Source organism: Cygnus olor, chromosome 11, assembly GCF_009769625.2.
Source record: "Cygnus olor isolate bCygOlo1 chromosome 11, bCygOlo1.pri.v2, whole genome shotgun sequence".
Taxonomy (NCBI): domain Eukaryota; kingdom Metazoa; phylum Chordata; class Aves; order Anseriformes; family Anatidae; genus Cygnus; species Cygnus olor.
The window spans coordinates 18,961,936-18,989,260 of NC_049179.1; the positions used below are offsets into that span (position 1 = coordinate 18,961,936).

At 50.0% G+C, this 27,325-nt stretch overlaps 1 protein-coding gene and 2 long non-coding RNA genes across 7 annotated transcripts in view; 2 read left to right on the forward strand and 1 right to left on the reverse strand.

Annotated features, from left to right (window-relative positions):
- PLEKHO2 (pleckstrin homology domain containing O2) overlaps positions 1-12,962 on the forward strand; it is a 28,727-nt gene extending 15,765 nt beyond the window's left edge. The window contains exons 4-6 of the mRNA XM_040570235.1: positions 2,840-2,944; positions 5,687-5,785; positions 8,235-12,962. Of these exons, the coding sequence (XP_040426169.1) occupies positions 2,840-2,944; positions 5,687-5,785; positions 8,235-9,464 (1,434 nt within the window). The 3' untranslated portion in view covers positions 9,465-12,962. The remainder of the gene's footprint in view (positions 1-2,839; positions 2,945-5,686; positions 5,786-8,234) is intronic.
- The window catches only part of LOC121076153, a 52,303-nt gene that overhangs the window by 24,710 nt on the left and 268 nt on the right, over positions 1-27,325 (reverse strand). For 2 of the 5 annotated variants that reach the window (XR_005823360.1, XR_005823362.1), the window contains exons 2-4: positions 26,842-26,910; positions 3,329-3,503; positions 2,265-2,429 (exon numbers count right to left, since the gene is read on the reverse strand). This is a non-coding gene — a long non-coding RNA (uncharacterized LOC121076153). Of the gene's footprint in view, positions 1-2,264; positions 2,430-3,328; positions 3,504-4,180; positions 4,370-4,589; positions 5,682-13,254; positions 14,632-16,295; positions 22,491-26,841; positions 26,911-27,325 lie in introns of those variants that run through there. The other 3 variants (XR_005823359.1, XR_005823361.1, XR_005823363.1) reach the window with 3 other exon arrangements.
- Positions 17,994-27,322, forward strand: LOC121076154. Its single transcript, XR_005823364.1, has 3 exons — positions 17,994-24,402; positions 25,319-25,420; positions 26,915-27,322. It is a non-coding gene; the product is annotated as an uncharacterized LOC121076154 (long non-coding RNA).

A 27,325-nucleotide genomic window follows, 5' to 3' on the forward strand; every position in this document is an offset into this window, starting at 1 on the left:
AGGACACGAGCCACAGAGGGATGCAGACACACAAGGGACTGCGAGGGAACAATAAGGCTCTGTCTGGCAGCATCACGAGTGCCAGCCTCGGAGCCCCAGCAACCTGACTTTTCCTTGGTATGGGTGGATATTAGGCTAAAAAGGAGAAAAATGTTCTTGAAGACGGGTAACTGGGTGCACCAGCTCTTTCTGCTGCCTTGGGAGCATTTTCCCATGCATCCCCCTCCCCACGCTGTCGCTGGGTCTGCGTTAGGTGGCCGCAGCAGTCGGTCAGCACTAAAAGGTGCATGCTGGAGGGAGACCTCAGCTTCCCATTGCTGACAAGCAATCCCCCAGAGCCCTCGCTCTGCCCCGCCGTGCAGCCGCAAGCTGACACCAGCACTTAGTCACAGTCCCAGCTCTGGGAGGCCAGCAGCTTTTGTCCGGGGCCGAGAATGAGGCACAGAAAGTGGCATTAGAATAGGAAGCTTGAAGTGAGGCAGGAATCCTTCCCTTGAACAACATGTACGAAGCTTTCTAAACCTCAGTGTGGGCTGCCAGGTCTTTGCCAGGCAGTGTGACAGCTCAGCTGCTCACAAGTAGAGCTTTCTCATAAGCTTCTGTAATCACAAAGCTTTGGGGCAAAATCGTTTCCAAACAAAAAAGTTTTTAAGCGCACACAAAACCAGGCCTGCTTGGGCTAAAACAAAACCTGGCTGTCACTGTGTTTTGGAGCCTTGAACCCTTAGGTTCCCTGGTTAGCATGATCCTCCTGTGCCCTAGACAAAGAGCTCTTTTTCCAGAGCACTGTGGTGCAGGCCCTAACCTCTCCTCTGGGCTCTTAGGAAGACATGTGGCCCCAATCACCTTACGTGCAAACTAATCAAACAAATACACTTCCCCAAAATTGCTGCTTAACTCCCTGCTGGCCACGCTGTTTGGGAGGGTGTTGCACCTTGTCGTTGTGATGTGCAGGTGGAAAACTGTGGCACTGAAGTGAGCAATAAATACAGAAAGGAAGGGCAGCAGGTTTCTAGCAGAATAGCAGGGCTGGACGTAAGGAGATCAGGCTTTAGCTCTGCAGAATTTCTGATGGTGCTGTGTTGGTCAGGAGAGCATCCCAATGAGGATGTCTAGAGCATAGGTGTGTAAGATTTCAGGAGCTGCTGAGAACCAAAACAGCTGCCACTTTGTTGTACCATAAACAAAACAGGAAGCTGCTAAGAGCATTCAACTGTCAGTCACGCTTAGCTTTGTCTCCCTCATTTTATATAGTCCGGAGGTTCCGACCCTCTTGTGATTTCCGAATGTGGGGCCTCATTTACAAAAAGGCTGAGGCATTGCTCTTGAAGGCAATGCAAAGATGTCGGATAGCTGTAGCATGTTAAATACCTGAAAAAAAATATCCAAATGAGACCTTCCTCGTATGGGTTTTGGATGAGCCTCTCTGTAGCTCACCTCCTCATCTGCGAAAGGCGGATAACTGCTCTGAAAGGTTATTTGTGAAGCCCACAGATATCGTAGTGAGAAGCAGCAAAGAAGAGATCATCAACGGACTCAGTAATTGTGTCTTCAGGGCAGGGCTTGAGCAGAGCGCAATCCATAAGACATATTGACCCGTAAAACACACTATGGCATAGCTCAGTAAGAGCACCGCCCGTCGTTAGGGCTGGTGATACGAGGAACTTGTGCAGCAAGGCTGAATTAAGGCTGCCTAGGCGACTTTGGGTTTGTCCAATTTTTGAGTGCTTGATTTTGCAACTCGCACGATGTTCTTTAGCACAAGAGTCTACCTGTGGGCCTGCACAGTGCAGATGAAGGCACACAGTGGAGCTATTTGGATCCAAGCCAGTCTGCCACTTGTAACGTGAAGACGGTGTTTCTCTCACCTGAAGTGTACTCTGGGGCAAAGCTACGCAATACCTATAAGGAGCTCAGAACACAACAAAAAAAATAAATAGCACCCTACCTATCGTTTCTGCCGTGGTCAATAAGAGATTCAAAACACTGAGCACATCCTGGGATAACGCTGGAGGAAGGACAGACCTGGCTGAATGGGGAATAACCATACAATTATAACCATAATGGGGAATAACCATACAATTGCCCACTGCTCCCGTCCACATTTCTGTCCCGTGCTTCTTGCCAGCTGCCTCTTGTATGGCCTAATCTTTTTTTATTCTTAGGACAGCCGTTCAAAGCCCAGAAGTTTTATGTCTGCGGTGTCTGCTGCTTTATTTTTTCATTTGCAAACAGAAAAAGATACGGTGAATTCGTTCACTTACGCCGCCCTCGTGCTGCATCCCGTCCACACGCAGCTGAAGCAGTGTCAGTGCAGCTGAAGTCAGGGCCCTGGATTCCTGTATCGCTTCTGTTCTGCAGAGCTGCAGGAACAGGGAAGCGGGCAGAGCCCGCAGCATGCAGGTTTCCTACCGCTCTCTTCTCGCAGCCTGTGGGGAAGTTGGGGATAAAGTACTTTATTGCATTGGAACCGCCGCAAAACAACTTGGACTTTCAGTCTGATTCACTACCCACGGTTTGACCATTCCCCGTACAAACTTCATGCTGCCATGAGACCTGCTCCACGCATTTTGCAGAAGTAAAAAACTCTCACTTTCTCATTTCTTTCTTTATTAGTGGCGAAAATAAAACTAGAGCAACAAACCGTTCAGCATAACAAAATTCTGTTCATGGGAGCTGTGAAGTGAAATACTTGCCAAAGCACAAAGGAATCTGTAGTTTAAACACAGGTTGGAACTGGATGTTATATAAAAACTGAAGGGATATACACGGAGCAGAAAGCTGCCTCTCTGCTCTTGACAAGTAATGCTTAGGCAAAATTCTCTCTCCACTCTTGCAGGTTCATGATATCAAATTTCAAGCTCCAACTCTGGAAGAAAAGGAATCGTGGATAAAAGCTCTTAATGAAGGGATCAATAGAGGCAAAAACAAAGTATTTGATGAGGTAAGAGAAACAGTTTTCAACCTCAGTATTTCTGTGTCAGTTCTCATTCACTGCTTTTTGAGCTAGGAAGAGAACTTGCCCGAGACCCCACGCTGAATGCCAGGCACGGTCAAAGGAAAGAGAAAGCCCATTCACAGCTGGTATGCAGGGCACACCAAGCTGCATCCCCACAGCCTAGGAGCTTTTAGTCCCTTCAGTTCTCAGCCCAAGAAGCTAGAACATGCAGAGAGGTGTTGGCGCCCTTCTACCTCTTGCTGCTTTCCCCTCTCTTCTGGCAGGGTTAGATGCAGGGGCAGCAGGGTGAGTAGATGTGTGCCAGAAGCACGGTCTGTACTGATGACAGCTGATGTCTCACTGAGAAGCCCATGGGACACCAGAGCTCACCGAAGTCAGTGGAAGATGGTCTGGTGGCTTCAGTGGGTTTTGGATCAGCCCCTCAGCGAACGCACTGATGTTTCACTGTCCTGGAGGAAGCCACTGGGGCACAGAAGCAGCTGCAGCACCAAGCCAGTAAGGACTTGTCTCCCCCCCAGTGTCGTGATTCTCAGCACCAAGCAGCCTGGAAACGGAGGTGTTTGGTTAGGACATAGCCCAGTCTTCAAGACTGGAAAAATCTGCAGTGACTCAGTCCACCAGCTATTCTGCCTGCTGTCTGAAGTCCAGTGGAAAGTTACTCCGTGGCTTCTCAGCCCAGCTGCTCTCCTGCCTGCCTCTCAGCTGGCCCCAGCACCTGCACGCCCCAGTCCTCCTCTCCTCCTGATGTGCAGAGGCAAGGATGAAAATCGCACATCCTGGAGCCTGACTGACCTTGCTCAGCTCCCCGTTCGTGTGTGATCGGCCCCAAACCAAACTGAAAGAGCAGTATCAATTCTGCAGTTGTTTCTGTAACCGAAAGGAAGTGCACAAAACCACCACCACGGGAATCACACAAGAGCTGGGCAGGGTAGCTAGGAGACTAAGAAATCGGCAAGATGTGTTGAGCAAAGGAAACCAAAGCAGTGAGTAAAAGTATTGAGTAAAGGGCTGAGCCCTGTTGGTGTGGTGCTGGAGAATTTAAACCCTGAGAGCTTGGTCTTTGCTTTTATAAGGCAAAAGCCGGAGGAGAGGCTGGAACATGCTCCTTTTTTTGCCTGGGCAAATGACATCCAGCGTCAGGTTTTTGCTGGCAGCTGGGAGCAGCAGGGAGGACATCACAAGTGGAGCAGCAGAGAGCTGAGCAGCCAGGCCTGCTCTCACCTTACAGCGGGTGGGAGATGAGATGTCCTCTAATGCGGCGCTGCTCAGCCCTTGCTGGAGCGACCTGACGCCGTCCCTGAGCTGCCCGGAGGGGCACGGCAGTTGGCAGCGAAGCCTGCACGTCCCCTGCCCAGCACGGCGTGGTGGGGTCTGGGGTCTTCACCTGGAGGTTACGCTCCTTAGGAGGACCTGGATGCTCAGAGAGAGACAGCTTTTAATTCTCCTTCATTCCAATTAGGATCAGACCTCAGATTTGAAGTGTTGCTGCACAGGCTAGGCACAAGCTAACGGGTCAGGCCCTCGGCTGGCTTGGCTTAGCTGTTCTCCACTGAAAGCCGTAAAAGCGCCCTGCCGTGTCAGCCAGGGATTGGGACCCATTTTTCCTTTTAAATCCTTCTTCCACCCTCACCAGCTTTTCCTATCGGACAGCCTTGTGGTCCGAAGGGCAGCAAACCGCGCTGACCTTTCACCGTCCTCCGCACTGGCTCCGACCCTCAGCTGTGGCCAGCAGAACGTGGCAGAGCTGCGAAGAGAGGAGAGCTGCACGACAGCCGTCCCTGGCTGCCCACGCCTCAGCCCAGCGCTGACACCCCTGCCACCACGCTGAGGACAACCTCAGAGTGCCCGGGCTGGCTTTAGAGGCTCTGCCGCCCATGGGATGCCTGTCCCCGGCCCCAGGCAGCGTGGGAGGGTGGCAGACACCGAGAAATGCCTGCGACGGGGTTAGGTCCTCCCAGCCTGGGCTGCCCAGAGAGGTTGTGGAGTCTCCATCCTTGGAGATCTCCTCGGAGATCTCCAGAAGCCATCTGGACGTGGTCCTGGGCAACCTGCTCTAGGTGGCCCTGCTGATGGCCTCCAGAGGTACCCTGCAACCTCAACCACTTTGTGATACCTCGCTGCCCATGCGTGATTTCTACTCTGATGCCAGGAAATGAATTTGTTAATTCAGCTACAGTTGCAATTAATCCAGGTCACTGCTCGCACCTTCTATTCAGCTTCCTGCAGTCATTAGAGCCGTACAAGGGAAGGTCTATTACGAAGAACTGCTGATACAGTTCACCGTCAGGTCACAGTTATTAATGGGCTTTCACCTCTGAGATGGCAACAGCAATTTGGGGGCTGTGCTCTGCCACACGCAGGAGCTGTTCCAAGCCCAGGCTGGGGTGGGGACAACAAAGCCCGCTTGTGTCCTTCTCTGTCCTGCCCTTTCGGCAGAGGGAGGGTTAGAGATTACAGACCTGAAGGTTGGATGCTTTGATCTGGAGTGCCTTTTAGATAAACGCAGTTCTACAGAGGATTGATGCCTTAAATGTCCATCACGTACGTGCGGGGCTTTGCAGGCAAACGAAGGTCTGAGGCTAAGATTGTAACGGTGAAATATTCAAAAATCATCCTGGATCCCAACGCTGCGTCCCTTTCTGTGTGCCAACGACACCTTTATAGATGGATCATGAGAAATTAATACCTCTTTTCTTCTCTCTTTCCCTCCCGTTCCCCCTTTTAAAGGTGAAAGTAGACGAGAGCCTTTCCTTGGACCATGTAACTCGGGACAGAGTGAAAATGACCCAAGGTCGCCGGCCACCCACAAGAAGCCACCTAAAGGAGGTAGGTGCCCTGCCTGGGGACTGGGCCGTCTCCCAGCTGGGACCAGCAGTACAGCAGGCAGCTCCGTCCAGCTACCAGCAAACCCCCAGGGAAAACCCAGGTGCGAACAGCCCAGAGAAAGCTCACAAGGGAAACGGCTTCCTCTGGGAAAGACGGCGCCAGCACCTCTTTAGCAAACCTCCAGGTTCCCATAGATCTGTAGCTGCTGCAACACGTTACGATATATTTAGCTTTCCATAACTCATGAGCCGCTGCGCTGTCTGGTGAGAGCCATTACAGTTTCACTTTAATCAGAAGAGACCGAAGCTCCTATATTTATTTTCTAAGAAGTGATGATTTTGTAGCCACAATGGTCTGACGGTAGAAGAACTGCATGGTCTGTGGAGAGAAGCAGTATTTTTTATTAAACTAACTGGAAAAAGCAGACAAGCTTTCGGGTTTACAAACCCTTCCTTAGGTCTGAAACAGAATACATTATTCTCCCAGGCAGCTTTATAGACTGGCCTGTCTACCTGTAACTGATTTTCTGGATCTGTCACTTAAAAAAGAAGGAAAGAAAGAACACCACAGAATAAACCTGCAGTTCATTTCTATGGGAGAAGTTCCCATTAATGCGGGATTCCTGTGATTTACGAATAAGCTTCCACGGACAGATTGATATGTTAGGAGACCATTAATCTAAAGCAAGGAAGGTTTTTAAATCAAACCTTCTTACTTCCCACTCCCCAGACTCTGACTTATGTGTCTGCACAGCACTCAGATGTCCCTACTGCAGAAGATGAGATGCCCCAGGAGTTTTAACTTTGCATAGAAATGGAGGGAGAGTGTCTCTTCTAGAGAAATGCATAGGAGTGAATCATAGGTGCCCGTCCATCCCTCCAGAAAACAACAGAACAAAACCTGACAGAAGTTGCAGAAGCCTTGATGCGCAGATTCTGTGATGCCTAGAATGGGTTCGGTAAAGCAGGAAGCCAGCTCACTATTTTCATGAGATACTTCATTCAGGTATCTGCAAGAGCTCTCACTTTCAGCCAAATCTGGGGGAAACCGGCTTGCAAATTCAAAAGCAGGAATGAGGGGAAAGGGGGAGGATAGAGCCTGCAGAAAGATGAGTATCACAGTTGCTGGCTGCAGCGCTGTGAAGGAAACGGGATGAGCAATCATTTCTTTCAGTGTCAAAGCAGGCCAGGTAAGGAGGGGTCAGGGCCAAGCAGCCAGGATGCAGCTTGCCTCTGTCTGTCTTAGGGGCTGGAAAGGCAAGAGAGACTTTACCTAAACTCTCCACACTGCAGGAGTCTGGCCTGAGCTGCAGCTGCACCTTTGTGCAGCGTTGGGCCCCCTCACACAGGAACTGCCATTGCATTTCTCCCCCCGGGGTGCCGAGCTCACGCCCTGTAGCGTGTTTACCGCGTCCACCCTTTTTAGGATATCCCCCCCTGCTCGAGAGATTTGCACGCAGCCTGTGGTTTGAAGGTCTGATCGGTTGAGGCTTGGCCCCAGCGAGGCAGCGGTGAAATCAGGCTGAAGGGAGCAAGCAGAAGGCAACGGTCTTGCAATAGCATCCCTGCTCAAGTGGTCTCAGCGTATGTTGACCATCCAAAGATCGATTTGTTTTACATGTTTAAGTGGAAATAGGACAGTCCTGAAAGCAGGAGGGCTTTGGGGAAGCACGCCGTAAATGAAAAGGGTAGAGGGATCCAGCCACCCCAGGATGAAGAATTCAGGTTGTGCAGAGCTGAGAGCGTAGCACCAAGAGGAAAACAGAGAAGTTATGGTTATGGTGGAGCACGTTTTGAGATGGTCTGCTCAAAGGAAGTAGTAAAAAAAAATATTCTGTGCTTCGGTCCTAATTCTTGACTGCTTGTGGCTATTGGCTTTGTTATTCTTGTGCAAGTCGCTGCGCTATCAGGCGGAAAATAACTCAGCAGCAAAAACGCTCATGACATTCACAGAACATGCTGGTCTGGAGGAAAAGCAGGGCTGTGCAGAGGGCCGGGGGTGCTCCATTTGATGCATTCGAGATTTGCTGCAGCGTATGTGATCTGACCCTGCTTCCTTCTTTGTCGGGTGAAGTGTTTGGGACTCATGATTATCACAGCTCATTAAATTTTGGCGTAGCAGATCTCACTGGCTTTCGCTTATTAGATGAATGCAACTGCTGTTAGAGGGTGGCTCGGGGTGGTGCTGCACGGAAGAAGCACAAGCTCCGTAGATTGCTCTTGAGCTATAGAAGCAGCTGCTCTTGAGAGCACCGTTTTTATAATCAGTCAGATTCTCCTCGACAGATGTAAGTATAAATAGGGGGTGGATGTGTGAAACAGTAATCCCCTGCCTTCCCCTTACAGCTTAAGTTTTATGCCGCAAGTGTTTATACCGCTGTATCCATAGCAATTCCTTGAAGTTAAAGGATTGATGGAATAGAAATTGAAAAAGTTCTCTCATGTTTCAGGCTGCCAAGTCTACGTCAGATGGTATTCTGAGACTAGATCTGGATATAGTAGACAATGGACCACCCAACTTTGACTCCACTATCAGCGAAAGTGACAATTTGCCACCTCAGAAAGAAACTCCAAAGCCACCTATGCCACCTACAAAACCCACGGGCACAAAAGAAAACCAAGATGCAGAGAACAGCGCTTCTGACCAGGAACATAAAACGCCTCTGCCTCCAGATAAGAAGCTTAAGGAAGGCTTAGCATCGAAGGACGATGTAAATGCCAAGGAAGAGGACTCTGTAAGCAGAGAGGAGAATGTGGAAGAATCCAACGCACCAGGTGAGGAGAACAGAGAGAAACTTGCTGAGCTCAGCAGCAAGGGCACATCAAAACCTCCAGTTCCTCTTCCTAAGAATGTGCCAGACAAGCTAAAAGTGGCTTGGGACCAACCAGTCTCTGAACTTGAAAACACAGAAGACTTGAAATCATCAGGAGACAGTAGCAAAGACAGCCTTGCGGAGACTGCTGCTGCAGATGTCACAAAGCCTCCTGTTCCTCCTCCTAAGATTCTGTCAGAAAAAATGATAGCCACTATGAACTCCAGCCACGGCGACCTGGAAGCTGGGGGGTTGGAAGATCTGGGGTCTGGCAGCTCCAAGCCCCCGGTGAACGGCGTCGAAGCCAGTGAAGTAGCAGAGACCACATCCCCAACAGCTGAAACTAAAGAAGAAAACGGGAGAACCTTGGCTGAGAAGGAACAGCAAAGTTCAGCAGAACAGAGACCGAGTTCCTTAGCTTCAGAAACAGGCCAGGAGAGTGTAAAAGCAACTACTGAGAAGAAAACCTCTGTAGAAAACACTTCAGGCCTCAAACTTCGCAGTTCGTCTCTGGGAGACTTGCTGTCAGATTCCAAAAATACCCAGACAGCACTTCCAGGTCAAGGTTTCCCCAAGGATTCCCATCACTGCTTAGCTAAAATGGAGGAGAAAGTTGCTAGCGAAAGGGAAAAGGCAGAAAAACTTCTGCAGAAGGTTTTACGTGGAGGGCTGGAACAGGTCCAGGAGGGGAACGGACCCCCAGTGATGGCAGAGACATTACTCAACGAGGCGGTAGAACAACTTCGGCAAGCTACGCAAGTCTTGCAAGAAATTAAAGGTCTTGGAGAACTGAAAAAAGAAGCAGCACAGAAACAGAAAGAAAAGCAAAAGGATCTAGTGACTCTTTATAGGAGAAGTGCTCCCTGACACACTCTTCAGAGAGACTTGGTTTTCAAAATCAAAGCTAAACATTTGCCATTTATGATTTGTACCATTGCTAGGCCAGTGTTCAAAAGGTGGTGTTTTGCTGTGCATGCACCATGTTTATGGGACAGAACTGAGCTTTCAGTTACAGCCTCTTCCTCTCTTTCTTCATGCTGTACGTACCAGTCCGGTTCTAATCCTCGCATCACAGCAGAAGGTTACAGGACATTGAACAGCTTCGAAAATGTGAATGCTCTTTAGGGACTTGGTCCAAAGTACTTTCAAATCAATGGATCAGGCCTTAAAAATTTCTGGTAATCAAACCGAGTCAGAATTTTGAAAGGAGCAGAATGGTTTCTCTAGCAAAAGCCCCCGTCCGTCTGTATTTACAAGCAGATACCAGATTACACTGGCACCTATCCGGTTTTCCCACTTCAATCATTTAAAGATAAATGCAGTCAGAGAATATTTTACTTTGTTTATACACTTGCTGGCAAGGTTTCCTGGAGCACCTGGCCCAGTGACATCTAGGAATGTAAGGATAAATGGCTTAAGCTTCTCCGAGGATGCTCGTAAAACCACATCCACACTTAGTGACCGCACGCAGAGGCAAGCAAAACTGGCCAGCTGCTGGCTACGAGGAGTGTCCTCAGATCTAGGCACTCTTCTGAGTCCAGCCAGGCAATGCTTTACGTGGGCTAAGCACTGTGTAAATGAATGCAAGTTTCAATGCATCATTGCCAGGCACGTATTAATTGTTCCTGTTTCATTACCAGGGAAACTGAGGCAGAGATACAGAGCAGGTTACACTTGGCCTTTGAAGAAGCGTGTTGCAGCAGCACCACATGCTTATTTTTAAGGACCATACCTACCTGATAACTCTGAATCCCTGCTTTGTAACTGGGAACAATTAGCCAGATGCTTGGACGGCTTGTGTCCAGGAGATGCCCAGGGGCTTCGCAGGAGAGCCTGTCTTTAAGAAGCTCATTTGTTACTGATGTACATTCCCTTAGCTGTTGGCTCTCTGTTGTGGGATGCTAACTGATAGGAGCACGCATCTCAGGCAGCTGGTCTGGATGAGACCCTCGTCCTATGTAGCAGGTTTCTACCTGCTGTGTCCTGGCTAGCCTGCGAGCCACGGTTTGGCACAGACATCTGTAATTGGAGTACGGAGGGAAAGGCATTTTGTGCGCACAACTTTGGGGCTGGTCCCTGTGGCTTAAGTATATGAAAATAAAAGTGCATTGCTACGTAAGGGGCTGAGGAAAGCATTGCAGGAGGCTCTGGCACAATTCCCACAGCTCCCCCACCCACCTGCTGAAAGCAAACACAATTCCCATGGTTTCTAGTGATTAAAGTTCTGATAAAATCATGTCTTTGCACCGCTGCTGTACAGTGCTGTACCTGAGCTAAGTTCCCTCTCCTGTTCCCTACAGTTTTTGCTCTCAGGAGAATCGTATGACATCCTGAAGGGCTTCTCCTTTGCTTAAACCAGACTCTGGAAGCACAGAAAAGGATGATCTTTCCAGACTGGTTTTAAGGAGTGACGTGCTACCTTATCTTTTTCCTCTCATTGTCAGCACTTCTCTTCTGTTATTCTTTGTACAATTCCCCAGGTTCCACAAGGCTGCAGTGGGCTGCAAACACCTCCCTTTGCAGCAGCCCAGTAAAGCTTCATCCGCACCTCTTCTTAGGCTAGCCCATGTGCTCTTCAGCTCTGAGCAGAGAAATGTTGTCTTTGGGCTTCCAAATACCCTGTTTTTCACCACCCAGAGCCATCAAGATAGGTAGTGAGTGACTAGAGCTGTTGCTTCCATATCTTTTGATTTTGATTAAAGCAGCCAGGGTGGTCTGTCCCCCTCTCAAGACAGCTGTAGACAATGCGTGGAAAATCACTTCTTATTCTCTCACGTGGGAGGTTCTACACGGTCAGACACTCAGGGCCCAGGTGCCACAAAAGCTTTGCTTTGAGACAAAAAGATTCCTGTGTCCTAAGCCCACTGCCAGGCACACAGCCTGGAGCAAACTCTGGATCTGTGTAATTTGCTGCTGTAGACTGAATGTGAACCGTGGGTCCTACTTGCCTTTCAGATGTTTTTAGGACAAGGGCTAATCATATAGACAATACTCTGTGCCTATCTGCTATCTAAATGTATTTTTCTGCATGTGCACTTTTGTTTACCGAACACTGTGTGGTATGAATGTGAGCTGTCAGAACCTGGTGCGCACTGGAAGTCGAGGGACATCAGCTTCAGAGCGCAGGCAGGCATTTGCAGGATGCGGGTCTGTAAGAAGAGAGAAACCAGATGGGGAGAAGAAGTTCACACTAACAGGAAGACACATGAACCAGGGCAAACTCCGGGTGCAGGTTCATATCCAAAGTGGAAGCCAGTCCTGACCTCCAGGATGGGCAAATCAAAGCCTGGAACTGAAAACTCATGAGAATGGAGATAACTTACGGGAGGGTCAGTCCCCTAATGCATATACAAATGCTTCTGCTCTCACGGGTGTTTCTTGTGGCAGTGTGTTCTGTGGATACCGTCTGGCAAAGCGCTGATGAAGATAGCGAGATATCCCTATCTGTTACAGCCAAACCTACAGGATGTGCTTATATTTACTGTATATTTTTATATAATACTGGATATTCTAATGAATAAATGTCTGACATTTTACTGAATACCCATCAGTAGGAATCTTAACAGAAAAAAAAAAAAAAGCAACCCTATTTGTTAGGAAGTGAGCACATTAAATCATTTTACAAGCTACAGCTAATGACAGTTTTTGCTGTACTAACAGAACTTAGCAGATGTGTATAATTTCTTGTAAATAGGTATAACTTAAGTGGAATCTCCATAGCACCCGGTAACTCTACTGCTGAAAGCAGTCCGTTGGAGACTTTTAAACTATTTTTTCTAGCAGGGTTAGCAGTTTCATCCTAAAATGTCTAGCCCAGCCGTAAGCCTGATCCACCGGGACTTTCCAGAAAACAACGGATCACGTTGCTTCTGCAGTTTTCCCACTTGTTCTTCTCATTCTGGTCATAAGCTGGGCTCTGCCTAAGGCAGGAGGGTGGGCTACCCTGTAGCTGCCTTCTGGAGAGCTTCTAGCTGCTCCCCTGCAAATGGCAGCGCTGGTCACAGTCAGAGATGGGATCCTGGTCTGATAAGCCTCTGCTCTGACCTCCTACAGCACCTCCCAGCTTCAGCGTACATCCTGCCACCACGCACTTTTTTGTTTCTCCCCTTAACCATCTGATTTCCGGCTGCACGAAGGCTGCTTTCTTGTGCCTGGGAACCCTGTGGGCACGGAGCGCTGGGGTGTGAGTCTGTGTTTCAGGCTGTGCCACCAGGTTACATTTGTGACAGGAAGGAAGTGAACTTGCAAGCAAGCAAATGTGGATGACTATCTGAAAAGCAGCTGCTGCAGCCAGTGGAAAGGCAGCACTTTGTCTCCTGCTTGTAACGAGCTTTGAGATTTGGCAATAAAACCCCCTTTTAAATATCAGCTGTTTAAGAGCCATTTGTCCTAAACAGGGGCAAAGATGAGCCAGGAGGACTGGCACGTGGGGGCTTTGCTGCGGAGGAGGGTGCGTTGCACCGGCTGTGGTCAGGCTGGGGCGAGCTAGCTGCTGTGCTAACCACAAGCCCGGAGGAAGGAGAAGCAGCACTGGGGCTTGCAGGTGGCACACAGCTGGTGCTGCAGCACCCAGCCGAGTGCAGGCTCCAGCAGCGCTCTCGGGGCCATCCTTAACGCCTTCATGTGGATTCTGGTGCGTAGCAAACGCGAAACTCACCCGGCGGTCATCCCTGCGGTGGTGAGCAGCAGCAGAGGTTCGCTCCCCTGCACGGATGCCAGTGAGCTACAGGAAGACAGGAACTGGTGCTTCCCTCCTGTGAAACTGGGTGGAAACTGACCAGTGGGTTCAGAAGCTACAAGGAAGCAGGGAAAAGAATGCAAGTGTGCATGCCATCCTGTTGCACAAGCTCAGCTTCATCTGGGTAAATGTGCTTGGTAAACTCTGAAAGCCACTGCCGGGAAGGGGGCAGTTCCCCAAGGGAATTTCCAGAAGACTAGCTTGATTTCTACAGATATACTACAGAAAAAGGCAATTTCTCCTCTTCTGAGAAAGCAGACAACACATCACATTTTGGCCTTAACTTGATGTTGGTAAGGAAGGGCAGTGTCTAGCACTAAGTAAAGCCCGTGAAACATGATTAAAAAGCCCACGAAAATGAAAACATACATAGTATTGGCATGTGAAACATTTGCGTGACTGCGTTTAATTCAATGCACGGTCATAGTTTACTAATTAGAAGAGACTGTGTTATTTCATAATGTGAAATAGAGAATGAGGGTCCTAGGTTTCATCCAGTGATCCTGCAGAGCTCAATAATTTGCAACTGAGAAAGAGCAGAAAGAGCTCTTCCAGTCCCAGGGTGCCAAAGGATTTACTACAGCATTGGCTACTCTACAGCGGTGACTTATTATTCTTGCTATTAAAAAATGTGTTTTATCTTAAACATGAATCATCAACAGCAAAGCTCTCCAAGATTTCCCCTTCCAGTTTAAGAGTTAGACAATCTGCCAGCACAGAACATATCCACTGTGTTTAGAGAAGAGAGATCCCTGTTTTGTTATGCTATGCAAGTCCACATACTTCGGAAAGCCAGTGCTTAATTTGTTCCAGGAAACTTAGTCACTGTGTTCTTCTAGTGCCTTACCTCATGGCTCTGCAACCCACAATATTCCTGCGAAAACAGCCGATGTGATGTTACAAAGCATTAACGATTTCTTTCTCAGCAGCAACCCTGCCGTCTGGGGCAGTGTGAGGAACTTTAAGCGATGTGTTTTCCATCCACTCCTCGCCTCTTTGCAGTATCAGCGACAAATCAGCCCGACAAATGTCCCCTCGGAGAGCAAGGGGGGCTGACCCTCGCACCTGCTGCTGCTCAGCGCTGGTCCCCTCTCCCTGACCTACTGGGCTGCCCAGTTCAGAGTTGGTAAAACTGTGCCTGAGGGCACTGAAGCAATCCTTCCTTAGTGCATATTTATTATAAAGCACCGGTGCTCACAGCTATCGATAAAAAAGAAAACCTCAGTGGAATATTACAAACCCCATTTGTAAGAAGCTATTACGGGAGAGATGGTTGTCTGCGGCGTATCACATCCACTGCGTAAAGGAAAAAATAAATCGGCTTAATTCGCAGCAAAGAAGATTGAAGAGTTTAGAAAGGTCTTCCAGGCACAGGGTGGGGATATTCTGGAATGAGATCTGCAGGAGGACCTCCATCAGGAGCATTTCTTAAGAGCAGATATGCAGCGAGGGCGGGGCTATCTTCCCTCTTCTGCGCGGAACGGCGGATGGAGCCACTGCCTGCGGTCCTGTCCAGCCATGTGGTTTCTGCAGGACACTGGCAGAAGCCTCAGCAAGCAGGCGTAGTGGCTAATAAACCCCACAGGCCGTTCGGTCCTTTAACCTTGTTTGCCCTCTCCCTGGGGATCGTGTGGAGCGCTTGGAGCAGCGGGATGACAAACAGCGCGGTGCTCTGCAAGTCCCAGCTCACACCGCCTTGCTCTCCCCAGCTTTCCTCTCCCGTCCCCTTCTTCTCCAGGCTTCAGCTCTCTTCTCTCCCCTTTCCCATCTCGTGCCCCCTTCTCTGCCAGAACAGCTCCTTCCTAGAAAGCTCAGCACTCTGATAGAAGCTCTCCGTAAGTTTTGGGTGTGTCTCTGCCAGGAAAACCTCCTTACTCCTCGCCCCCACTGGATCCATGGGACAATTTACTCATCCCCATGGGGATAAGTTTGTGCTCTGCAACGCAGGCATTTTTCAAAGTCAGGAAATGAATTTTAAAATGGTTTGCTCAAAATAAATGAATGGGATTGAAATGCTGGGAAACAAAGCCAAAACCAGCTCCATTTTTTTCTCTTTTTTTGACTAAACGTTATTGGCAGTTCTTGTATAGCATCTTCCATCTACCAGCCTTACGGTGTTTTGTGGGCATGAATGACTTCAGCCTTGTTGTGCGACCAGGAGAGACAGTGGAGCTTCTCACCCTCCAGAACGAAGGGAAAGACACATAGCATTGAAGTGCTGGACTCCAAACCCATTTTCCTGTGGTGGATACTTTCATTTTTAATTAGCGTAGTACTGACATTTTGCAGCAAACATTAGACGACCTGAACAATGTTACCAGCAAAAGTCCTCTTAAAAAAAAAAAAAAAAAAAAAAAAAAAAAAAACAAACCCCCAAAAGCCCATGCTGACAATTTGCCCTCTGATGACTTTTCTTATCCTTTGAAGGATCAGGAACGGAACCCCAAATCTTGCTTCTTTGGTCGATTAGTAGTTAAAGAACTATTGTTCCTAGCCCATAGATGGACAAGACATACCGTGCAAGTACTACAGATAGCTGTAAAATCTACCATACCGGTCATTTTAATGAGAAATAAGAACCTGAATTGTTTTGGGGATGTTCTGGCCTAAAAGAGAAAGCCACCTGGAGCAGACTGCAAGGGAAGAGGTCAGAGGTAGGAAGAGGGCAGGCAGTGGGAAGGCAGTGCTCAGTACTCGCCCTAACGCACGGGTAAGGATGTGGCATGTATGCAACGTAAACAGATCCAGACCCTCCTTCCCCTCAGAACTACTCAGAAATTAGGAAAAATTTGAGTTTGTTACTGGCTTCCCCTTACCCCTTACTTAATTCCCTCTTGGTGTCTAAATGGTTTTCAGATGCTCAGTAAAATTTTAAACGATATTCATATTTTCCCCTCACACCCACAAAAAACTCAAATAGTTTTGGAGGAAAAATATTTTTGCTTTCCAATGAAACCTACCTTGCAGAGAAAGAAATGCTTCTTAATGCTAATCGGCTTTATATGTGAATTGTCACTGCACACTGAGGTATCTGTCACTGCAGTTGACAAAATACTAGAAGATCTCCAGAAGTCCAGCGGACACGCAAGTCAGCATGACTCAGAGTCTCGGGGTGAAGAACCGAGCAAACAAAACTCCGAGTTCCTCTGCTATTTCATTCGCAACAAGAATTTCAGTTTTGAAATGCTGGCAAAATGCTCTGCGTTTGTTTAGACCACATCACCATGACAGCACAGCGCTGCCCAGTGCCTAACGGACTGCGTGTATTTGCAAGGAACAACGGTGAAGGGGAAATGGAGCTCAAAGAAAGAACGTGGCCAGATGTCACAAGGGAGACCGCAGCAGGTCCTGATCCAAACCTGCGTCCTCCAGCGCCGGTCCCACGCGTGTGATCAGCCTTCCCGTCCAAGCCACCAGGCCTTCCATCAGCTTTCTCCTGAAAATGCTGAATTTTCAACAGCACGGGTTGAATTTCCTGAGCCAGGCAAATGAATTCCGCTTGTTTGCAACTGCCAAGAGCTAATGAACTTCTGCAGGGCTGTCAGCGCAAACAATAGTCGTGTATTTGAATGACAGTGCTCTCAGCTTCGCCACGCTTCTGCCTTTCTGGCCATGCGGGTTCAAAACCACCTACCTCCAACTGTGCAATCAGGGAATCGCAGGCAAGAAATTTTCTGGCAAAACCTTTTCAGGTTAAAGCAGCAACCCAAAACTGTTAACAGAGGATTGGGTATTCAGAAGAGTGTCCCAGTTTAAAAAATGTACAAAAAGGCTTTGAAAAGTTGACGATTCGAAAGTGGACAATTTTGCTCTGCAGCATGAAAACACGATTTCAGCACCTCAGCTAATTTTTAGATAATTTTCTCGAAGAGTTTTTAAAAGGCTGAAACAGATATTGCATGTTTTGATGGAGCTCATGTAATTACTTCCTGTCTACTTACGTAAGTTTTCCAAAAGTTTTCTTTTCTGCCTTGATCTTAATGGGGGAAGAGAATTTAAACCCTTGGTAAAGCTCAGAAGATGGCGAAGCTCTCTCAGTCTGGATCTAGACAGGCAGAACAGGATTCCTGTGCATTTCGGTCCTCCAAATAGGGCACTGGGATCAATCCTGTCTCCTCTGTGACTCTTCCCTCCAAGGACCTGCGTTTCATTCTCAGATGGTGCAGTCACGCCGTGGGCTGCGGTCCATTTGTTTTGGCTCAAGGCAGCAGCAGCTGCACAGGTACGGGGCTGATGTTTTTAACGGGTCTGCTATTGCCCGGAGAGAAAGTGCCATTTTCTAGGACAAACACAGTAAATTGACAGACGTCAAAAGAAGCAGTCCCCAGAACTTCTTTAGGAGCCTGGTCTCATCCCTCTGACACGTTTGCGTTCAAGAGCGTCGTGTTCTTCTGGTAAACAGCTCGTTTGGAATTAAACCACTTTCAGTGCTGAACACGAGGGATGTAAATGGGGGGGGGCTCGCAGCCAAAGCCACAATCCCTGTAGAACAGGGAGCGCACGGGCTGTTCTCCAGAGCGCCGCGCGTTCCCGCTCAGCCCTTTGCGGTCAGAGGCAGAGGGCAACCTCCGCGGCCGCCCCGCCGCGGGCAGCCACCGCCCCATGGGCTGCGGGGCACGGCAGCGGAATGGAAGGAATTTTTTAGGCCTCCAAATCAGGACCCCCGGAGGACCCCTCCCATTCAGCAGGGTGAATAACAGCGAATTGAAATGCAGCCTCTGCCTACCCCAGTTTCCTGGCGTTTGGTAGACACTCGTGTGTCTGCTAAACTCGTACTACCCAGGGCTCCCAATCTTGCAACAAACTTGTTTAGGGACGAATACCGCTTCTGCCCCATTAATGCTGCAGGAACAGCATCCAGGTCTGGAGATGCAACGTCCACAGATCCTTTCTGCACCGATGAGGGGATCCAGCCCTTCGGGTTTTGTCTGCAGTTTCCAAATTCAGCAATCACTAGCAAACAACAGAAGCCAGCAGAGTTTAATTATATCTTTTTTCCGGAGCGGCGAGGTGCTCGACTGCAGAGCGCTGTGGCTGTAACTCAGCCGGGTTACAAGACATCTCCAGCAAGAAGGCGCTCGAGCAGGAGGTAATTGAGGGCTGGCTCCCGGAGGGAATTTTCCCTTAAAAGGGTAACTACATTGTCATGATGAAACCAGCCTGCTTCCACTGCCCGCAGAGCTTTTTGCAAACACGTCTGCCAGAGCTGGGGGCGGTGGCAATTATTACAGCAGACTGCTAGGAGCAGCAGGGCAGTGGCTACCGCTCCAAATGCTACAGGATCTCTGGCCTGTCTCAGCCGTCCTCTCCCGTGAAGGGCAGCCCCAGAAGGTCACTCCACTGCCGCGTAACAAGAAGCCAGCTCCTGCCGTCCGCTCAGGGAAAAGGGATACCTCAGCTAGGGTTGCAAGCAAAGAAACCAGCCTCACACAAAGTGTTCGCGCTCAAAATCCGAAATATTTTCAGAGGGGCAGGCAGGCTGCCAGCTGAAAGCATACCAGAGCCACACAGGAATTTTTCCAATTAAATATTTTTTTCCACCAGAAAATAACCGAAACGCCAGCTTCTAATCTGAGAGCCCGTGGAACACTTCTGAACAAAGCTCTTCCGGGAGGTCAAGGCACACGATGAGAGAGCAGAACCCTAGCGTGGCCTTTCCCCCAGCAGCAGGCTGCTGCTAAGGGAGAGCCAGGTTTGGGGCCAAAACCTTCTTCTGCCTTGCTCAGAGCGGTGACTCGAACCTCAGCTTCCCGCAGCCCAGAGGAAACCGCCTTACCTCTAACACGACTGCTGCTCCAGGCCTGAGAGCCTTCCTTGCCCTCCTCACAGCCCACCCACCTGGAGTTCTGCTCTGTGTTCTCTTGTGCAGCGCAGGAAGGGCTGCACTCTGGGTTTTGGAAGGAATGATACGGGAAAGACGGGTTTGGGCCCAGCTGTAGTGCCGGTCACAGGTTCCCACCTCACAACCAAAGCCTCTCTGTGCACATCTTGGGTGAGAGTTTAAAAATCCGAGATTTTAAAATCTGACTAATGCTCACGCAGTCTCTCTAGCACCAAGTAAGCCACCCATCATGCCACAAACGGAGCAGGGAGCAGAAAGTAAAACACCACCCCTTCCTCTGAGGACTAGCAGCCTACAAGGACCCCAAGCAGCTGCTGTCCTTGTATCACAGCAGGGAGCCGAGGCATGGGGCAGAAGCCCAGGTTGCTGGCGAGAGAATTTCCCAAATAGCTGCTCCTCAACAGCCGCTGTCACTGGAAGTGGGACCTGCTAGTGCTGAGCACTGTAAGAGGCAGACCAGCTGCAGCTCCCCGCAGGCACAGCGGTCAGCTCAGGAGCTGCAGGACCTCTGCAGCCGTTGCTGGATCCGTCTGGTGCTTGCTCCTTCTGGTGACAGCCCACTGCTACCCCGTGAAGTGTCAGCTTGAACTAGCCCCGTATCAGGAACTCTGCAAGCGGCCACGGAGAACCAGCACTCTTCCTCTCAGCTGTAGGGGTAGAAAACTTCGCTTTCCGATCAGTCCTTCTCTGCAAAGAGAAGCTTCGACAGGGGAAGTGCGCTAGTGCCGATAAACAGAAACTCATCCAGAGATAAACAGCAGAAAGCGGAGCGGTACAGGTGTCTACAGGCACAGACTGGTTGCCATTTGGCTTTCCCTTTCTGCGAGTAATACCACGAAAATGAATCAGGCTCTATTTCTGAGTCACAGGGAGCGAATGTAAACTTCCTCTCCAGGCGAGGAGAACCTGGGCAGGTGGAGGAAGAGCCGCGCGTGTCCTTATGCGCTGGATAAACAGCGCGGGGAGTCCGTGGAGCTGCGCGAATCCTGCTCCAGGGCCCGAGATCTGCAGGCCTGTCCCAGCGGAAGACCCTGGGGTGGAAACACGCGATAAACATATGACAACATCTGCCTTCTGCTTCCTGTGCTGTGCGCAGATTATCGCTCTCTGCAGATAACTCTGTCCCTTCTCAGGGAGAAAGCTGGGCTTTGTGCTCTTTAAAGGCCCGCTGAGACCAGCTACAATTGGCGCCAGCTCGTTCTGTATGTGCTCACACACCGCGCGCACCCTCCAGCCGCTCGAGCAATATGGTTTCACATCTGCCCGGGGTTGTTTGTTCTCTCATCCCTCCTTCTGCCAGCCCATCGCGCTGAAAACAGGAGCAGGGCAGGCAAAGTGCCCTGCACTCGAGCGTGCTCTCTCCGTGAGCGGAGCGGAGCTGACGCCCAGCTGAGCTCCCCCACCTCCTCCCCGCTGATGACATTATTTTCTACGCTGCTCGTGCCCAGAAGCGAGGAAGCCCCTGGAACGCAGCAGCCCGTGTCGGAGCTGTTTCTGCACTGATCGCCAGAAACTCCAGCAGCAGACTTTAAAGGGAAGCCTGGTGGGCCGCGATAAAATAAAAGCCATCCGTCGGCGATTTGACATCTGCGGAGCTCCCTGCAAAGCACACGACTCCAGCTGCCGTCCCAGCCCCCTCCCCTCGCCTCCGACTCCAAGACCATGAAATTACTCATTAGGCCTGGAACAAACTTTCGGGGCACTTGCATGCGGCTGGGGACAGAGACAGATGTTGTGGGCTCTGGAAGAAAATTGCTGAGAGACAGAAAAACACTTCCAAAGCTACGCTGCTGCCTCCTGACAGCGTGCTCCCGGCTCCTGCTGCGCTCCGTGCCTTACCACGGAGTCAGAAACGAAGGCACCGATGGCATCGCAGCTCTATCGACCTTTTATTAAATGCTCAAACGTAAGATTTTTTTTTGTGTTGCTTAAAAATTTTGCATCGAGCCTTACGGGATGACATTGGAGAAGCTCAGGGCTGTGCCTCTGGCAGGAGGTTTCGGCACGTGAGGTTTACTGGTTACAAAATCCCGCATTTCGGCTGCGCTCTTTTCCTGATAAAAGCAGGGACGGGATTGCCTTTAGGAGCCAGCCAGTCCTCGGAGGCCCAGGAAGCAGAGGACCCACCCTCTTTTACACATGCAGAAAGTGAGAATAAAAACATTGCCTGCAGGCACGTCAGTGAGGGGATTGGGAAGCAGTGTCCATCAGGGTTTGGTTTATAGGATGCAGCCACCCCCGCCTCCCATAACCAACACTCGCTCAGTCAACCATGGGGTGCAAACCTGGTAGGGACAGGACACCGGCTGCATCACAGAGCATCTGCTCTCACCGTCAGGGAGGAATATTTGTGCCCTTTTGATCCTTCCCTGTGCACTCTCCTCCGCATAGTAGATGTTTTAAGAGAATATCAGTCCAATATTCCTGGCCTTGAAAGTCCAGGCTGACCTCAGCTAGCGAGGAGAACAGTTCAAAGCAGAGCCGGGATGACCGCTGGGACCTGATAATCGCTGCGAGATAGAGGTTGTCCCACCAGAAATCTCCCGGCTGCCGTTCAAATCTCAGACTCTCAGACTGAAGAGAATTTGAGCACGATGAGCTTTTACAGCCCTCCTCACTGCGAAGCATCACACAAATAATGCGTCTCCCCTCCCTGCAGTACTTTCCCTGAGATGTCATTCAGGTATAAGTACCTCCTGAGCAGACTTTTTTTGCTTCTCACATATTCCCGCAGGACGGATGTGAGCTCAGCTCTCCCCAAGTGCGAGGAGAAGGAACTGAGTTGGAAGCTGCAGTGAAGTGGTGTCAGTGAAGGGCAGAGACAAAGGGGAGTGACCCGACCACCAGGAACAACCCCGGCGACAGTGTTAATTGAGTGTAAGCTGCACTTTCAGGGCTCCATAGAAGCTTAAGCCCATTTATCTTTTCAAGGGATTTAAAGGCCTAAGAGCTTTGGAAAATGGCACTGACGGGACAGGAAAGTTCAAATCGCCAACTGCAACTCCCAGGCGCTGTTAGCGTGGATTGAACCATCTGTGTCAACCCCACACGGCGCCTTGCCGGGCAAGACTTGCTCACCTGCTCTCTCTGACATTCCCTGGGCTCCTCGAGACTTTTCCTCAAAACCAAACAAACATAACCCCTTGCGTTTCTCTCGCGTATGATTTCGTCCCGATCCCGTAACACTGGATTCTCCCTGAGCCCGAAGACAGAGAAGATTGCTTTGTGATACAGCTTCCTGAGCCAGGAGCAACAGCTCCGCTGAAATACCTCCTTCTACATCGTCTGAGAGGCTACGCAGGATAAGCAGAGTCTGGGAAGACAGGAAAAATGGAATTATAGGCTTGTGAAATGGACACTGACAAAAAAAAATGAAGTGCTAAGCTCACTCAGAGGCCGTCTGTGTTTAATCCAGTCATCAGACAGTCTCTCTTTAACTAAATATTTGATTTCAGAATTGAGCCTGAATTATTACTGGCAAAGGTTTCAAGCTCCACAGGTCCCTCTAACAAGCTGCTCCTTCTTGGAAGCCCTGCAAGGAGGTGAATACAGCCTTTGAGGAAAGCGATGGATCCTTCCTCAGGCTTCCAGAGTGGCTCTGCGGAGTCCCGTTAGGTCTCCAGTGTTTCTGAAAGCTTCGTATGTCTGACTGTTGGAAGCTACAGGGCTGGTGTTTGTTTGTGTGCATTGCTGGGATGTTCCCAGAGGATTTTTGGCTTTGCAGCATGTCCCAGCACCAGAGTTATCAAAGAAAGCACCAAAAATAACCTAGCCTACAGGACAACCAAAAGCCTGGCCCAGACAAGTAACAAATCAGATGGAGCCACACAAGAAGACACGCAGGCAGAGCCCTAACGTGTATTCCATGCTGACGGGACATATCTGAAGGCGCAGTCTGAAAACCAGGACACAGAGTCAGTACATTTAGTTTCTCTCATGCCCACAGCAAGGACGTAACGTAGCACAAACATACAGTGCCCCATGGCATCACTGGCAGCCACACACCCCGGGGCCCAAAGGAACCGATTTGGGTGCTTCCACGCAGAGCCCTCGGTGGCTATCCCAGCACCTCGTGCTGTTTGACACCCAGTCGTGTAACGACAGTCCATTAACACAGGAAGAAGGACGTGGTCGGCCCCTCTCCCACGCAGTATTTAATCTCCTGACCGTGCAGCGTATGCCAGAAAAGCCAACCCTCCAGGGCTGGAGGCTGCTCCCTGAGCCGGGCTCCCCCACTGTGGGCAGCTCCAGGGAAGCAGAGGCTCGGCTTCCTGGACTGCAATCAGCTGCAGGCAGGAGGAGTCACCTTCCAGTTTTGCTTCCAAAGGAAATCAATTCAAGTCCGATCTGCTAAACCTTTCGGTAAGCAACCGTTTCTGCGTAAACACATGCTGGTTTGTGGGCTGTGTTACAGGGTTAGCTGCAAATCTGACTGACTTTAAAATCACTGTGTATACAACTGAACCAGAGGGCAAACAGAGGCGCGTTTTAAAATGGCATGGATTTAAACGGCCTGACTCACGATTTCTGAAAGCTGGCCATTCAAAATAACGATTACCCTAAACTAACACATAAAAACTGAGCGCAAAACGCTATGTCAGAGAGCTTCGCTTCTAAGCAAGAAAGAGCACAAAGCCAGCTTAGATAAAATTATTCTTCACGTGAAATAAAGTCAAACACCGTTCTGAAGACAGGGTCAGTATCAGGAATATATTGCAAAAAGAGCTCAAATTATCACCTGCCCCTGTCACCTGTTATGGTACAGTGTTAGTGGGAAAATCCAAACGCTCTTTTAGGTCTGTTAGCTGACAGATGGATCGCTAGGCAAGTGCTCAGGATCGTTAACAAATCCTTGCAGCATTCTGTACTTAGTGTCAGCAGAAAGCCTTCATCCCTTCCACACCTGAACACAAACCTATTTGGTAAGGATGGAAGGAACTGCCTACACTGCTTTTTTTCTGCCCGCTGGAAACACCCAAGCCCACAGGTGCAAACTTCCAGTACATCTGTGCTACTTCTCTTCTGAGATGAGCATTAAGCAGCAGAAAAGCCAGAGGGGATCAATCCCAGCTGATTCAAGTTCTGGAAGAGGTGCAGACAAGGACGCTAACAGTGGCAGGTTAAATCTGGACAGCTTTCCATCCACGGGTCTCTTCCCGCGTAAGGAAAGAGTGGCAAGAGCCAGAGGTGCCACCCGAGGCTGGCACGTCGCTGGGCCAGGCACGGTACGTATATACAAGCAGGGATTATTGCCTGCCCTTTTCAGAGCTGTTTCCCCAGCCCTCAGGCACTAGGGTACCCAGTGGGGAAGGCTCAGCCCTTCTCAGTCATTCCCGCTGGCGCCACTCCAATTTGTCTAAGACACTTAAATATTCATCACGAGAGAGCAAGCGTCCGTCTAGCCGGGTGCACAGCCTCCTCTCGAGGGAGACGGGACACCTGCCTTCCACACTCCCCGCTCCATCAAATCATTAATTATTTAAAATAACAGGAAAGGGCAAGAAAAACTCTCTGCACCAGACATGCTCGCAGCCTGCTCTTTACAGTACTCTCTGGGGTCCTGTAGAGACCAAGGTTTCCATCTCCCCTCAGGCAGAGGCAAGGATCAAACCCAGCTTTTCCTTCTCCTAGGGGAGGATGCTCTACTAGAAGGGCTTCCCCTGTATCCAGACAGCCCTTGTGTTTGCTTTTCCTACCAGAGAGTGTTTTGTTGGTTTTTTTTTTTTAATTCAATTTGAACAAAAGGAAAACAAAACACGAATCCAAAGCTCTAAGACCAGCAGCTAATCATAGACCCCCACGCACAATCTGTGATTGTTCAAGAGCTCAGGGTCCACTGGGGCGAGAGGCAGCGCTCTCCGTTTCTCAGCTGCAACCGCTGCCAATGGTCCTTGCAGCAAAACAGCTGCATCAGTGCAGCGCTTGGCTGCACAGCCCTCGGCAGCGCGCCTCCGATGAGATGGAAACCGATGGCTCAGCCCAGCACTGAAGTTGGTTCTGGTGTCCCTGCACAGGGCGTAGCTGTGCCCACAGAAGGACTTTTCTCTATTAGCAGAGATCTCTACATTTCTGCGTCCCCCTGGACACTGATTTGGCTTTGGGCCTGCCTCACTGCATCTCTCCACGCTCTCTCTCTTGCAGCAGAAGGGTCCCCAGGACAGTGGTGTCCCCCAAGACTGGCCTGAACCAGGGAGCAGCCCCAGCTACAGCCTGGAGTTCACTGCTCACAGCAAATCGCGGCAGGTAAACGGCACTGGCACCCTCGTGTGGTCGCTGTGATTGTGTGCTCTCACCCAAAACCGGCGGTCCAGCAGGGCTGCAGAGCACAGGGAGATGACTCCTCGGGGGATTCCTTCTGAGGAAGGGAGAGGAGCCCAGGACAAGGGTGAAGTCTGACAGGCTGACCGGTTGGCATGGTACATGGGGGGAATGCAAACCTGGTGCTGCAGGGACTAAGCAGAGAAATCAGAGTAGCAGGGCGAGAAGGGTCCTTGCAAGATCACTTCTCCTATCCTGAGATGGGCCCCTCTGACCGGCTGCAGAGAAATCCCCCTTCATGCACTCCACTCCCCTTTGCTGTCTTGGCCACTGGAGAGCTATACACAGGAGAAACCAAAGTCCTGCCTACCATGATCTAAGCCTGTGCTTCCCAGTCCTGCCCATTCTGGGTTCGCAGGACAGGTTATTCCTATCTCTCCACACCACCCTCCTATGGATTTGAAGGCCAACAAGCAGCACCATTTCCTCAATCAAGCCAACATGTCATTCAAGGTGTCACCCCATATTAAAGGCAAGACAGACTGCAAACAGGAAAGCCTAGAAAATGTAAAGAGATGTCATTTAAGTAAAAAACACAGTGTCAGTGTACGTCACAGCATCTAGCCACGCTCCTTGTACCTCTGGGCAGGCAGGGCCAGCAGGCAGGATTTAGCAGACATTGCCAGCAGATGACAGGGTGAAAGCTCCAACATGCAGCCCTCAGCTAGGTGATTTTAACTTTTTTCAGTGCTAAGTTGTTGGAAATGGGGGATGAGAGGAAAGCAAGGAAGGAATCTGGGACACCTTTTGCAGGGCAGAAGACATAAGAGGTGATTTGACAAGGTCTGGGTAAAGCATGCTGAACTGGGCAAGCTCTGAACCCTTTGAGTCTACCAGCAGGTTTCCAGGACGGGTCAGAGGCTGCCACCAGAGGCAGTTCCTGCAGTGCAGTTGTGCTTAGAAATGTCTGCTTTATGTAAACTGACAACCAGGACCTTGCTTCAGTAGCAGCTGTATCTCACCACTGATATAGACCTCAAACGGCGAGCATCTCGCTCCTGAGGAACAGCCACCAGCTGCTCAGACACATCCCAGAGAACACTCGTGTGCCACATTTACCCCCACAAGTTAGCTATGGCAAGGAAGCTGTGAGGGTCAGACCTGCTACAGAGACGTTATACAGGCTAAATTGAAATGGTTGTGGCAGAAAGAGCAGCTCCCACGTAGCTTCAGGTGAGATTTGCTGCCAGAATAGTCACTGCCTGGTACTTGTGAAAAGGCAGCAGCATCGCTCCACCATTTTGCATGGTGGTGGGACATCACTGACAGGACCAAGCACCCAGCTGTGTGATTTCTTGGTACCCACCCACAAACCGGCTGCTTTGGGCCCTGTTTTTTCCACTTACCTCAGACCTCCCCAAGACAGATCTGATCCTTTCCCAGCCTCAGCTCAACCAGTGCCCGCTTCCTTCCTCCTAGAATTATCAAAATGGAAAACAAAATCAAAGACAGAACCAGACCCAGATGCTGAAACAGAAGAACATTAACTAAACCCTGGGTGAAGAGCACTTTTACCCCCTTCTGCACCTGCTGCTGAGCCTTGGCCGTGTGGTGAGAGCCCCCAGAAAGTGCCAAACCCTGAACCTTGTTTTCAGGAAAAATAAAGCAACCCACCCCATATTTCCCACAGAAGAGAAACCCCTCTCCTCCCATATTAGCTTGGAAACAGAATTTAACCACCCGCAGCCTCAAAGTGAAGGCGCTGAACTGAACCACCCTGAGGTAACGGGCGGCACCGGCCGAAGGAGAGATCGTGCAGCACCCTGACTGAAACGTCGGTAGCAGGATTTGCCCCTTGAACTCATCCCAAAACTTCCTATTTTAAATATA